Here is a 15,366-nt window from a genome sequence, read left to right on the forward strand (position 1 = left end):
TTATAAAGAAAGAGGGTGTCTTGCTCTGACTTTGGTTCCTTTCAGATGGCGTGCGGCTTCCTTTGTCAAGACAAGGCGCCAGTTGCCCTACATGGTGGCAGCTGCATGAGATATGACAGATACCTCTCCAGTGGGCGCATTAGAAGCTGGTGCCTAGAAATGCGAAGGATTGGTAGCGGTGTACTGCACCATCGGTATGATTATTAGGGAGCTTTAAATTTTAGACGCGCGGACGTTCGGAGGGGAAAAAAAAAAAACATGTTCTGAGCGTGCGCGCGCGCGTCAAATCGATCTATTTTTAGCTTGCGTCGCCTGAGTTTTTTTCACTACACGTACTGGGCTATTTTTACGTCCGCACAGTTTGCAACGTAGAGAGCTACTTCATGCACCGATCATATTATGGGGGCGTGATTTTATTTTTATACGTTGCGTCCCAGCGTAATTTACAGCTATTTTTCAACACGACGCAGGGGAGAGGAGAACGTCCAACGCATTCGTCGTCTCAAACGTGCGCGCGTCAAAATCTAAAGCTCCCTATGGGTGGACGCCGCAGGCCCCATAAACGTAATTAGGAGGACCCAAGTAACGTCGTCATCATGCCATGCTGAGGGGCAAAACTTGCATACTAGTATATGGGGATTCCGATACGCGTGGTCAAGCGGGTAGCCTTACGTGTACATACCCGTGATAGTCAGGCGGGTATATGCGGCACCCACACCGCGCGCTTGAGCCATGCGCGTAATAGACTAATGATTCATTCTTTGTCCCTCAGCCAACGCGTCATTTGACGTCACGGACCCTCGTCTATACATTCGCTGAAGCTTACTGAGTCGGATGGATCGCTGAACCTTGAACTGCATTCTCCGCCACGGAGGAGGGATACTTTCCGCAGCTCACAGTAAATGCGGTTACAGTATTCTGTGTCCTAGCTCTCTTCTCTTTCGCCGATTAACCGGTGAAGGTAAAGATGGCCACCAACGAAATTGCAAGGATGATAGCTGTCATCCGGGTTTTGAGTCCCTGAGAGGCTGAATATGAACAGACAAGTGAAGTAGGTTAACTGTAGTTGTCATATTTTCACAATAACTTTCCAATGACAATGAGCGTCGAACAAAAAAGTATCTTGAACTCATATCATTCACTATCCCCTTATAGCGGAAACTGTTTATAGCATCTCCAAACATTCAATACCTTTGAAATAATCGTAAACAAAGAGCAAAGAAGAAATATAATGTCTGACGGAACAAGCAAGCCAAAACAAAGAAAAAAAGACTGATAAACGGACACTTGAAATCTCTCAGTGTCTTCATAGATTCAAATACATGTAATCTGCATTTCCGTGTAATTTCTGTATGCAAATGAGGACTGGGAATAGGAATACACACACGTATTGTGTTGTCTTATTTTGTTTTTACTGTCTTTTGTTTTGTTGCAGTTTGTGTTTGCTTTGGTTTGTTTTCCTTTACATGATGCACTTTCCATGTATCTGTATTTGTTCTCTATTAAACGATCAACAATTCTCTTGATATTCGTCCAAATATCTTCACCAGCTCTTTGCATTCCACTTCTAGAAATGCAAAATTTCCTCGTCTAGGAGGAGGATTTACCCCTTCCACACCCTCCCACTTCATCGGTCCATCTTCGTATGGACCTAAAACACAAAGAAGACACAGACACGGAAAAGTAGGTGATAGATATATTAGCTTCTAACAATGTCCTTGAATTTTACATGTTTTTTAACTTTTGGACTTCCTTTTTTTTTTCAAATATTCCGTCAATCAGTGCCCTCTAAATTGTTGGATTTCACTTCTAAAAAAGCAAAATTAATTTTCCCTCATGGGCAGGAAGCGGAATAACCTCTCCCCAAACCTTCCTCTTTGGCAAATCTCTTTTAATAGTCAATGGATGCAAAAGCTCCTCGTCTAGAAGGGGAATGCTCGCCCTCACATCATCCTCCTTCTGTCTATCACCGTATAGACTTCCAGTACATGTGTGTTTGTGTGTGTTTGTGTGTGTGTGTGATTTTTTTTAAAGATCAAGGTGCTTTGAATCATTCTGCAAAACAGATTAGCAACAATAATCATGTTTGCCGAACCCGTGATGACAGAAAAGTTGATGTTTTATTTTACGAAGTACTTATATGAATTGTAAGTACCATCAAACAGGACAACTATAATTATCATTATAACAACACAGAAAAGTGAGGTCCAGTCCTTAGTGGGCTAAACACACAAGCACAGCTTCTGTAGACCATTACGGAGGAGAGGAGAAGGTGGTGGCGGCACAACAACATGTCACAAGTATCATACACAACAGACAGATCCACATCACAACAACAGACTTAAGTATATGAACACAACTTTATTCCTCCATTCGCCTTAGGCGCCAGTGCTCCCAGTCTCGATCCATCCTCTGCTCCAAATTCGGCCGAACAGACCCCACCCACTTTGCACAATGCATATTCACGACAGTAAAGATTAATTAACATGGTCAATACTGAAGTCTGTAATCCCTATAGACTTAGTACACAGGTCACCAGGTTCCCGTATGGAACGGGTTAAGCTCATCCAACAGGAACATAGTGGTTTGATGAAACTTACCACCGGTGAGGCTACACCTGAGTCGAACGTCTTCACTGTGATCGCAGTTGCTGACTCCCCACCCAGAGTGAGAACAATCGGCCAGTCTGCTCTCGTGGCCCAGGCATTCGACGTCGTTGAGATGGATAGGCTGAGAACCAGTGGCTGTCTGGTAGAATAAAGTGTTCGGCTCCTCGACGTCCGCGAACCCAAGTTGGCGGCATACGACTAGGGCGTCGGGCAGCCCCCACTGGTCATCGCACACGGTCCCCCACTTGTTGTTGTGGAAGATCTCTAGCCGACCCTCTCTGGGGGAAGAACCATCGACTAGTCGGATGTTTCCTTCTTCGTCTGTTAAATGAACACGAATGCAATGAAGGTCATCGGCGTTGGTTAGAATACAGTCCGACCCTGCTATCTGCATATACGTTTATCCACATCTCTCTATCATGTTTTTTTTTTTCTTTCAATCTACTAATTGGGGAGGGGGTGGGATTTAAAACTGCTTCAAAAATCATACACAAACCCGCATGGATTACATTTTTATTCACTATATAATTAACACACATTCACGTCTAATTTCTATCTAAATATATCTATACATACGACACTCAATACCCCTAAATCACCGAAAGAACATGGACAGAAAGCTTTTCTGTACATGTTGCAGGCGATTGTTCAATGAGCAGAATATTAGACAATTCATAAAGCAGACCAGCTGACAAGGACGTGACATATTCAAGCACTATGTATATGGAGCTACCGTTGGGTGGGCAGCTTCGTGTATTAAACACTGCAGTGAGTCTACCATATCTGGCCAAATCGCTTATCCGGATGAGGGTCGGTCCCGACATGTCCGGATAGGAGAAGTCCGACTTTATAGACGTGCAATCCAGAAATGACATAGGGTCTCCGTCTTTGAGCTTTCAGTCTGTTTGTTAGGACACGAGTACTGATTTGATTATTATAGTATTGAGTGTTGATTCATTGAATTTCTTCTGTTTTTCCTAATCAGCTGGTTGCATGACTTCCGCTGCCACAAGCCACATGTGATTTCGCAATGGTGTTGGGTTCTTTAACAGATAACGACACTTACGCAGATAACACAGTGGAATTCAGAGTTGCTACATTACAAATTTCAGACATGAAAATGTCCCCGGAATACGTAGTTCATTTGAGGTTTCAATCAATAATAAAACTAAGAGAAGAGAAACAAACACATTTATTTTTGTGTTGCCCCAAAGCAGTCACGACTTGTGCACCTACATGTATGTTTCTGGCGAATACACTTCTTTAGAAGATTCTTATAATTTCCTGTTCTTTAGTTTTGAACAACTGATAATCGTAACGTAACTGGTGACATTATTTAATCTTAACTGCTACGCTTCGACCAGGTGAGTTGTCAAAATTAATTGAGACATTACAAATTATTGATTTCTTTGCTATAATACAATAAGTGACACAGTTGTGTGTGTTACCGAAAGCACCACCAACAACGTTATGATTTTTTTTTCGTTTACAGCACGAGTTCAGAAACAATTACAAAAAAGTAGTTATTACATTATTTCATATGCTATTGATTGATAACGGAACTTAAAATACAACGATAATCATTTGATGTTAACTGAATAGTGTATGGGTTTCACCGAGCTCCAATAGATAACTGACTGAAAATACAGTAAGCGACGGTAATAATGATGAAACTTATTATATAATTTAAGGAAAACAATACTAAGCTTGAATTATGATGGCAATCATTTGATTCTCATCATGACAATAATTGTAACTTACCAGAGACACCGCATCTCACCCCAACGTCTTTACTGTGATCGCAGTTATTGGAGCCCCAAGGTTGGTGACTGCACTCGACAAGCCTGCTTTCAGAACCAAGGCATTCGACGTCATCAAGGATGATGGAACCGCTGCCGTTCCCAAAGAAAACGTTAAAGTCGACGACGCCGGGGAAGCTGAGTTGACGACAAACCACTTCAGCGTCGCTTAAGTCCCACTGGTCACCACACACCGTCCCCCATTCTTTGTTGTAGTAGATCTCCACTCGCCCCTCCCGAGAGTTTAAACCGTCGACCAGTCGGATATATCCGTAGTCTCCTGCTTGGAATAATAGAATGAAGGACAGAGGTCGATCGTGTACTAGCCCCACCTCTGCTGGTGTCAGTTACGGTATGCCGACACTCGTTATCTCCCTTTGAAATCACCCATTAGCGCTCAGAACATTTCTGAGCTCCCCTGCTGCCATAATTAACTACGTCATTCCTGTCACTTTCCAACCATAACATGGACATAATACCCTTACTTCTCAAAAAGACACTCCGACAATTTACTTTAGATGATTAAAAAAAGCTGTAATTTTCCCCTTGGCCTTCGTCAAAGTCTCGTTAGCACATTATTAGTAAAGCCTTATTTACTCCTTTCCCCGCACGACTCTATTCTCAGGAATCATGACAACACCTAATCATAAATCTTCTTTGTTTACTGTATGACATCAAAGCACACCAAATGCTCTTTGCTTACACATAATGCGATCACAATATAGTCATGAGTGATCAATGTATTTATCTACAGTGATCGTAGTGATGCAGTAACCGTTTGAAAAGAAAAAATAAGAGAGCTAAAATCAAGTATTTTGTAGATTTTACCTTTAGAAGAGCCATGCATTTCTGTACTAATGTTTTAATATTTTTTAGAGAACCTGAGCTTTTGTAGTTTTCAATACGTGATTGTATCATTCAATACTGAAATCATTTTACTGTAGTATTCAAATTGCTGACGATAATTACAGAGATAAGAAAAAAGAGACAATGAAAAACAAAACACAACTGTGTGACATATATTGTCTTTATCTGCTATAAAGAGAAATTCATTCTTTTCTTGACTACCATACATGAATAAGCGTAGTCTACGACACAAAACAGATCAAATGTGACAAACAATTAAAGATTAGAAAGTAAAGTGAATGACAAGACTTTGAAATTGACATTTTATATTCTAAAAGGATAATGGTTCATAGAAAATGCTACCTGGATAATAAAATAGGAAGAAACAAATCTAATGTGTGGCTAAAAGTTTAAAGACTGTTAGCAGCACATTGGATCTAGAATAAGCTTGTGGACAGGGATCGGCAGACATTTTGATTCAGACCTTCTACTGGTAGTAGGTGTTTTATAGTAGAAGTAATGATAGCAGTAGTAGTGGTAGTAGTAGTAGTAGCAATAGTAGCAGTAACAATAGTAGTAATAGCAGTAGTGATACTAATAACAGTAGGAGTAGAAGTAGTAGTAGTAATAGTAGTAGTAGTAGTAGTAGTAGTAGAAATAAAAAGCCATAAAACTGCAAATGAATCACTTACTTGATGTGAGACTACACCTCACTCCAATGTCTTCAGCGTGACTGCAGGAAGTAACGGAGTCCCAGCCCTGGTGAGGACAGTCAGCCAGTCTGCTTTCGGAACCCAGGCATGCCACTTCGTCAAGGTAGATAGAACCGGTACCGCTCTCGAAGTATAAAATGTTAGAGTTATCGACGCCGGCGTAGCCGAGTTGACGACAGACGACCTCGGCGTCTTGCAACCCCCACTGGTCGTCGCATACCGTTCCCCACTCGTTGTTGTAGTAGAACTCCAACCGGCCTTCTTGGGAGGAGAAACCATCTACTAGTCGGATGCTCCCCTCCTCTCCTGTAACATGTATACAATAAAGCTTTTTATTCAGAGAATGCATCCCTCCTGGAAAGAACAGTGTCTCCCACTGTGTGTTCACAATGTGTTTACATATTCGACTATGTCCAAGCGAATTTAACACTGTGGAGATGATTTCAAATTGTGGGTGTGTGTTTTTTTTTTTCTCAGAGAGAGTTCACATAGTAATGTTTGTTTCACACTGTTATTGCTGATCACAATGCGTTCACGATATTAAAGCGCTCAACTAAAACAGTGTGAAAAGATTCCACACTGTGTCCACAATGTATTCACACTGTGGGACTCTGTGTTCTTTCCAGCTGGAAAGAGTCAGGAAATGAGCCGATGTTTTCACATTTCTCGAGAACGTCTTTACAATAATTCGAGTCTATTGGTCATGAATTTATTATCACTTTAGGCAATAGTGACGGTGATACGACGCAATAGTAATTCTGTAGTACGGTCAGACCTCTCCTATCCGGACATGTTAGGACCAGCGCTCATTCGGATAACATGAAGGATTTGGCCGGATATAGGAGGCTCATTGTTTTATACACACAGCTACCTACACAATAGTTGAGTATGCACATGTATCAATTTTTGAGTGAGCATGCATGTCGCGTCCTCGTCAGCTGGTCTACTGTCAGAATTTTCTGATAACTTGTTTAATAAACGAACGCCTATACCGTGTCCTGATTTTCCGAAATGTTCTTGCAGTGACTTGGGAATAGTCGTCTGAGTGGAGGTTGATTTTAGATGAAAATATGATGTTGGGAATAATTTATGTAATTCATGTGAATCTGTGCAAAAATTTTGTCTGAGTTTGGATTTCCCCTTTCCCCCGTAGTCATTAGATTGAAGAAGAAAAAAATCACCTCGAGATCGCATCCGGATAATAGAGATATCCGGATGAAGAAAGGCCAGATAGGAGAGGTCTGACTGTACTTAACTGTATTTTATTAATAGCAATCACGATATAATCTGAGAATGTCAAAACCTATAGATAAAATTTGTACAGCATAAAAACAACTGACAAACAAGAAAACTTCGTGTTAGTATGGAGCATAGGGATTCAGAAAAGTATTTTTTTCCAATGTGTTTTCATACAAATACAATGAACTTAAAGCAGTTCGCAAACTGTCACCCACAAAATTGAGGATGATACTATGCCCCGTCAAAAAGAGCTTACGCCAGAAATCACAGAGTAATTGTCACGCGTATCAGGCATTTGAGCTGTGGTTCTATGAGATCAAATTCCCCTCGTATTACGCGCAAGATTGAAGAGAGGTGAATTTCTCATATTCCCATCTTTGGCAAACGCCTCAAAACAAGGGAAATATAGCATCCTGGCACTTAAGCTCCCAGTGAGGAAAATAAAGTTTCTCGCGGAGTGATCTACCGACGAAGAGCGCCACATACCCGAGTTTCGCTACAGACTGAGGGAAAATTCCCCCATGGGTTACCACGTACAATCAGGGGACGTTCCCTGCGCCTGTGTGAGTTGGCTGTGTATATAGGGATGCTTAAACCGCTTAAATGATAGCTGGCGCGGCGTGGAATGCCGGGAATTGGGAAGTCTTACAAAGTTTAGTTTGTCTACATTGTAATGATTTATTTTACTGCTCAAGATGCCTGAAATAGGTAATGATGATATGGACTGTCTACTTTCGGGGGATTCGACATTGAATTGCTCTCACTAGAATTGTCGTATCCCCCTCAAGGCAGGTTCATATCATAATATATCAGACGATCTTAGTACGTAATTTTCAAGAGTATACTACACTGTAAGTAATTGGCCTTGATTCGAGTCAACCGCAAACACAGGGTGCGTGCCGCGCATAACACATGAAACCGATCAGAGTATGGAAAGCCAATTGACACAACATACTTACCATATAGCGTAAAGCAAAACAGAAAATGCTGAAGCCGCAGCTCAAACTCGACTTTAATAGCTAAATGTGTTGTTACACTTGAGCAACATTCAATACTATATGAGACATCTTCAGAAAACGATTGGAACTTACCATAAATTCCCCCGTAACACGTGACTTTAGTAACGGTGGAGCGAGAACAATTGGCAACTCGGGAAACACTCTTGTCGCAGTCTACGAGCCTGTTCTCTAGCCCATTGCAGATGACGGAGCTGAAATGTATTGGTATATCCACCACAGACCCGGCGTAGTCTTCAATGCTGCCAGTTCCTCCCTCGAACCCAAGTTGACGGCAGACAACCCGCGCGTCGTCATCGTTCCAGAATGAATCTGCACACACGGTCCCCCACTGACCGCCGGAGAAGACTTCGACCCGACCCTCTCTAGGGTTTGAACCTTCTGCCAACCGTACATCTCCCTCGAATGCTGCAGTTTACAGGCATAGGAAAAGAACGTTGGCGATTATTAGTCTCGATCGCGCCCGTTCATCATTTTGCTGTTTAAAATGTCAAAAAGAAGGAAATATATTGTCACTTATGATAAATTACATAAGCAAGAAAACCTTATAAATACTCAAACACGGCACATGACCTGGTGTAAATCTTCTGCATCTGTATTCCGAATGAAAGAAAGTGTTTGCATGTTCTGCTTTTTTGTTTTGTCGCAGCAATCTTATCATGGTTCGTGGAGACAAATAAACATAAATTTGGATAGAAAGATAAAGCCAGTTTGCAGACAGGTCTATGAATTGGAGCGGATTTGATTAGGTTGGATTTCTCCTACCCTAAAGTCAAATTGAATGACAGAAAATAACCGAATATCATTTCGAAGAAAGTCCGAGGAGCTTTGGATTTAAAATGTAGCCTCACCTCCATTGCTACACTTGACGCCGGCGTCCTCCGAGTGGATACAGTCGCGTGTAGACCATCCATCTTGCTGGCATAATCTGAGCTCCAGCTCGTCTCCCACGCAGTCTACATCAGCTAGCCAAATGCGCATTGACTCGTTTCCTTGCCCGAAGTACGCCGAGCCTGGGGCGTCCCATGCCTCTTGGTAACCGAGCTGTCGGCACACCACTGCTGCATCGTTTATATCCCACCTGCCGTCACATACTGTGCCCCATCGCCCGTTAAAGTAATATTCCACGCGCCCTTCGCTTTCCTCTGGACCATTCACAAGACGAACTGATCCAACTGTATACATGGCAAGGTAAAACAAAATGAGAATTAACGTAGGCTTGTCTTTTTTCTCTCTCTTTTTTTTTTTGCGGGGGGGGGGGGGGGGTTGCCAAAAACATGATATAATTAGAAATGTCTCCATGGCGACTGGAATGCCTCCTCCATAATGCATGGTTCTCCTTATAGCGTCTATAGTACCTCTTACCAACGTGTGCTGACAGTTAACCATAATCGGTAATATCAATATAGAAGGTTTGTCTCAAATGTGTTGTATGTTCACTTTCCTTGCACTAGATTTGTGACCTCCGTATCACAAAACAAACAAAAAGTCGCATGCACTGATTTTGTGTTTGGACTGAAAGTAGGTGAAATATATATTAGTAAACAAAGCCAATCTTGAGTTTTTCATGTTTTCTGAACGAGCAAGTCTTCTTTTACATTATATTAAAATTTGGGATCATGAAACGAACAGGAATTTGTGTTTTTAGCAGTTTTTTCTAGAACACTCTTGGTGGTATAGTGTGATCACATGTTCCTCACAGAGTCCTCTTTTCATTTCTTAAAAATTCTGTCCAAACTCTTCACCTTCAACTCCAATAACATTGGAAAGAATAATGCTCCTGCATTGAACGTTGAGGTTAATCTTCTACGGAATGTACAACGTCTTTATAAAGCATGCTCAAATTCAGCTTAAAGTGGTAATCCCTTCATTATTGTTGCTCCGGTGGTTAACATCCTGGTTTTTGTTCCATCCATCACACAGCTAGCACACGAACCTTTCCTTCAGAGCCTCTTTTCTCAGTTCACACTTTCCAGAATGTGTGCTTTCTTTCCAATATTAGGATCGGTTAGGAGAGTCCATGTGCATTGAGTTATACCATCATTTTAAAGCTTAAAGGTAGGGGATACCTTTTACAGACCTCCCAAAATGCAGCAAAACATTAAATATGAACCTCAGGGGACTTGCTTAGGCCACTGCTTAGAAATTTGGAAGTCAACAGTTATCTAAATTTTGAATGATGCACAAAACTCAACTACTCAGTAGTTCTGTGTGTCAGCCACACTTAAGCCTTTTTGTTGCAGTCTTCTGTATTTGTTATCTATAAACACAAATCTAAAAGTACAAGAGCTGATGTAATAACATATAGAGTGTGTGGCAAGAATGTATATAGAACTGCTTGTAAGTGTTGATGAACTTTCTTCACAAAATATACATGATGGACACACATGCAGTGCATGGGTCTGCAAAGGTAGCCTAGTAATGTACTGGAATTTACGGTGAGCCCCGAAAAAAAAATTCAATTCAAAATCTAACGGTCAAAAAAATGCACTAAATGTTACCTTACACTTTCAATACTTTATGGGAGTTTCTAAAATGATACTCTCTTCAACATACCACTGTATTTATATAACTCTTCATTTAAGGCATGCAAATGGGATTCCCTACCTTTAAAGTCTGCCGCATTCAGGAATCTGCTCTTAAAAAAAAAATATTGGTCGTGCGACGTTTTGTTGGTTTTGTGGTGCAGGGTCACATTTATTTGAATGAAAGGCTATTGTCTACAAGTGCAGGTATTTGGGGAGTTGATAATTTGTACCTGACTTCTGACCCTTTTATCAGTTTATGTGTTGAGTAATTTTCAAGGTATGGACAAAAAAGTGTAATTTCAATTCTAAGTAGTAAAATGACAACATTTTAACCTTACCTTTGACCCTTCACCTTTGACCCTATGGCTCTAGAATTCCCAGGAGAACCACTGTCAGGTAGAACATGCATGTACCCAGTACTGATTTTATGATGAGACCTTCAATCACTTTCGAGATATGGAGGAAGAAATGAAGTTCAGCACTTTCACTTGACCTTTCACCTTATGAAACTTCCCAGCGAATCTCTGTCGGGTAATACATGTATTACATTACCCTTCAACAAGAAAGCTGCAGGCACTGCATCTATACCGAATTAGGGGAAATGCTCGACCTTGACCTCTGATCCCTGACCTTTGACCCATGACCCTGAAATTCCCTAGATAATTACTGCCAGTCAGTACAAGCATATACACTAAATTCCATGAAGATACTTCAAATCATTTGCGAGATATAGAGCAAAAATGGATATTTTAACATTTTTTCTTGACCTTTGACCTTTGCCCTCATGACACGAAACTCTCTCTGGAGAATCTTCATTTGGTGGTACATGTACACATTACAATTCAAGAAAATACTTTCAGGAATTGCATATATTTTGACCTCTGACCTTGAGAAAGTGCGCCCAAAAGTTGATAGGCACCCATGCAACTTCGCCCACTCATACAATGTCATACATGCAAAGTTTCATTAGAATACCTCAAACGGTTTTGTAGTTATGCTGTCCACAAAATTGATTACGGACGGACAGATGGACAGAAAGACGGACGGACTGAAGGACGGACGGAAGGACGGATGGATGGAAGGATGGATGGATGGACGGACAACCCGAAAAGTTAATGCCTTCGGCACCACTTCGTGGCGGAGGCATAAAAGCTAGACGGCCAGCGGCCCTCATTTAAAGAAGATCTGTGACAAACACGATATCCAATGTAGGTTATTACAAATGTCAAAATTTCGTAAATATATCGTAATCGGCGTCAGACCATGAGAAGCCAGTGATTTTAATTTGGGGCTGTATGCCATTTTTTTTTTGTTCAAATACATCAATTTTCTGCAATTTCATTGACATAACAGTAGTGTACTTTCAACAATTATCATCATTTTCATGTAGAGTAATAGCTCAAAATATCACTTAAGCAACCGAAACTGTTAACCATATCTTTAAAATACAACGTACTTATGAAAAAGGGTATCAAAGCAGAGGGAAATATCTCCTGAAACAGCTTATGATTATGACTTGTTAAAAGATATTCGCGCCATTGAAAAATCGCGAGTTAAAACTGACCAAATCACTTCACCGATTTTCGCCCCGGAATAGCCGTCTTTTTTGAGCCCTGAATTATGACGTCACGACAGGTTCAAAATCCTTTCCGAGTGCAGTGGGACATGGAGGCCATCATTCATAAAGCACGTATTTCCAGGCGAGTAGATGTAATACCTATCCTGTATTCGCATCGGCTTTCTCGGTTGAGCCATTTAAACATCCAATATTTACCTTAAAAGTGTACGGAAAGACTTTGAGTTGATGTCGAGGGTGAATTGAATGTTGGCGGCAACAATGGCTCTGATAGCGACAGCAACGAGGTCGGGTAGGTGGACGAAGCAAGGGCAACGCGATGACACTGAGCTAGGTGATTAGATTTTTTTTTCAATATTCATTTTCTTTTAAAATTTATTATCATTTGCTTTTATGTTCATGTTGATATCTGCGCGCTTCACAGCTGCAGCGCGCATTGACTTTTACGACGCGTTCACACCGAGCACGGTACGTGCAACGGGCCGAGTTTTTTCTATGGTGCGCCAACAGGGAACCATGTCTGGTCCTGTTACAATGTCACTTCCACGCTAATAATTTTGTTACAAAATTAAACTTCTACTGGTGATTGTTGCTGCTGATTTTGACATTTATAAGAATAACATTTTGGATGATTTTGTACTGAAATAGTATTTTACTTAACAGAACCAAACATGATTTCCTTTTGGCGCACCAGAGCAAAAATCATCACGGTTGCCGTTACCGTGCTCGGTGTAAACGCACTCTCGTCACGTGCCATCTCTTTGGTTACCTCTTTAAGATGGAACGTAAAACATTTCTCAAGAAGTTTGAAAGGAAATATCCTAACATTTATGTATAATATTGCTCATTTCCACTAAGAAAGGAATTTTGTCAAATATCCCGAGGTTTTCCAAAGTAATATTGTCTTTTTTTTAATTAAGTTACTGTACACTTTATTATTTCGTTTGATGGGATACTTTGATAGTTTAATGGGAAGCTGCCGAGAGAATAAACTTGCATAGTGTCTCTTTAGATACTAAGTACACCATTCTTCCATGTGAATACTGTCGCAGCACTGGCCAAATTCTTTTGGCAGAAGGGTGTATCTAGATTAATAGTTGTCTCTTATTCTGCTGATAAAGACTTTGAAAATATAGGGGGGGAAGACGTATACAACAATGCCTCGCTGCGTCGACGATGCTGCGAGCATTGTAGTGCGTAGAGCTGCACCAATTCAATAAACTGCAATCAATTTGGTGAGCGTCTGACCCCTATTGATTGGGTTTGATTCGCCTTAAACAAGGATCTTGGTAGCGTGTATTGTTTAGTCATCATGAATTCAAATCTGTGCTGTCACCACGCCAGTGCTTTAATAGTGATAGAGCGATCTTGGCATGTGATGGTCAAGAGTTTGTTGGCCAAAACCGAGTCAACCACGTAACTACAGAGGTGCACAACACATCAAAATAACGTGCATAATTATTCAACGACACATGAAACCGATCAGAATATGGAAAGCCAATTGACACAACATAACTATCATATGTTGTAACACATAACAGAAAACGCTAAAGCCGCAACCTGACTCAGCCTATGTGTGTTAGGATCACACTAGAGCAACATTCAGTACTATTTGAAAATTTCTTCAAAGAACAATTGGAAATTACCATAAAGTCCCCGGACGTTACACGTGACGTTAGCAACGTCAAAGCGAGAACAATTGTCAACTCGAGAAAAGCAGTCTACGAGCCTGTTCTCTAGCCCATTGCAGATGACGGAGCCAAAATGTATTGGCATATCCACCACAGACCCGACGTAGTCCTCAATGCTGCCAGTTCCACCCTCGAACCCAAGTTGACGACAAACAACCCGCGCGTCGTCATCGTTCCAGAATGAATCTGCACACACGGTCCCCCACTGACCGCCGGAGAAGACTTCGACCCGTCCCTCTCTAGGGTTTGAACCCCCTGCCAACCGAACATCTCCCTCGAATGCTGCAGTATACAGGCATGGGAAAAGAACGTTGGCGATTGTTAGTCTTGATCGGGACCAGTTTATCTTTTTGCTGTTTAGAATATAAAGAAGAAGGAAAGTTATTCAAATTCATGAAATTCTTCCGTCGAGGTGTTTTTCATCGCAACTGATTGACAAATTACCCTACATCGACGTAAATATGCACTGAATTGATTAGTGTTTTTAGTAGTAGCCATGATAAAAATCATGGGCGTACATACTCGATAAGGAAATTCATTGTCACTCATACTAGATTACACAAGCAAGAAAACCTAATAAAAACTCAAACACGGCACACGACCTGGTGTAAATCTTCTTCATCTGTATTCCGAATGAAAGAAAGTGATTGCATGTTCTGCGTTTAGTTTTGTCGCCACCATCTTGCTATTAGTGAATCGAATCGAATTACAATAAATAAATGTAGATAGTATCGTTACTCAGTAAGGTAAAGCCAGTTTGCAGACGGGCATTGAATTGGCATGACTCGATTGCAATGGATTAAGTGGTTACAGAAATAGATGGGAGATGTCTAAAAAGAACTACGTGACAGGAGGACTTAATATCAGCACATGCAATACAAGACAATAATTTAAGCGTTTAATCGTGTGACTGCCGATAATCCACCGCTCCACAATCGGCCATGAGTTAGCATTCAAAAGCACAAAAGATAAAAACTGTATTGAAAACATCATACACTTAATTTGAAGTCACCATGTCGGTAGTAGTTACTTGACAAACCATAACACCATATGTTGCGGAATCATATTGACACTATCATGATTATTCAAAGGGACTATAATAGGCCCTATTGGTTGAGATGAGGATTCAGTTTTTAAAAACTTGTTGCAAGATACCTATAAAAACACTTTATGAAGTGTAATGTTCAAGAGCATGTAATCCTAAGAGGAATTCAGAGTTTACGATTATGATGAAAATCGGTTTTAGAATGGCCGATATATCAACTGAAATGTAAAGCAAAGCTAACCTAATAAAAAGGTGGGTCCAACATTTCATTGTTTTAAATATCTATATTCCAAAACCAATTGCA

The 15,366-nt window shown here is 40.9% G+C and overlaps 1 protein-coding gene across 1 annotated transcript; it reads right to left on the reverse strand.

Annotated features, from left to right (window-relative positions):
• Positions 1 to 296: 296 nt before the first annotated feature.
• LOC139732376 (scavenger receptor cysteine-rich domain-containing protein DMBT1-like) lies at positions 297 to 15,082 on the reverse strand. The gene is made up of 8 exons (XM_071643243.1): positions 15,057 to 15,082; positions 13,973 to 14,370; positions 9,074 to 9,397; positions 8,298 to 8,630; positions 5,947 to 6,273; positions 4,371 to 4,688; positions 2,601 to 2,930; positions 297 to 1,028 (listed from the first exon to the last, which is right to left on the reverse strand). The coding sequence occupies exons 1-8, from the start codon at positions 15,080 to 15,082 to the stop codon at positions 949 to 951; spliced, it is 2,136 nt and encodes a 711-aa protein (XP_071499344.1). The 3' UTR covers positions 297 to 948.
• Positions 15,083 to 15,366: the final 284 nt, after the last annotated feature.

The sequence above is a fragment of the Diadema antillarum genome, unplaced genomic scaffold (assembly GCF_040938485.1).
Source record: "Diadema antillarum isolate AM-2024a unplaced genomic scaffold, OU_Dant_1.0 seq00000415_RagTag, whole genome shotgun sequence".
In the NCBI taxonomy this organism is placed as follows: Eukaryota; Metazoa; Echinodermata; class Echinoidea; order Diadematoida; family Diadematidae; genus Diadema; species Diadema antillarum.

Bases quoted from the DNA above. Each gene is read 5' to 3' on its own strand.
- LOC139732376 (XM_071643243.1), bottom strand. From the start codon at position 15,082: ATGATTCCGCAACATATGGTGTTATG. The intron at 14,371-15,056 runs GTTTGTCAAGTA...TATTCTAAACAG, and splicing joins CCGCAACATATGGTGTTATG to CAAAAAGATAAACTGGTCCC. The intron at 8,631-9,073 runs GTGAGGCTACAT...TGTAAACTGCAG, and splicing joins CGTCAAGTGTAGCAATGGAG to CATTCGAGGGAGATGTACGG.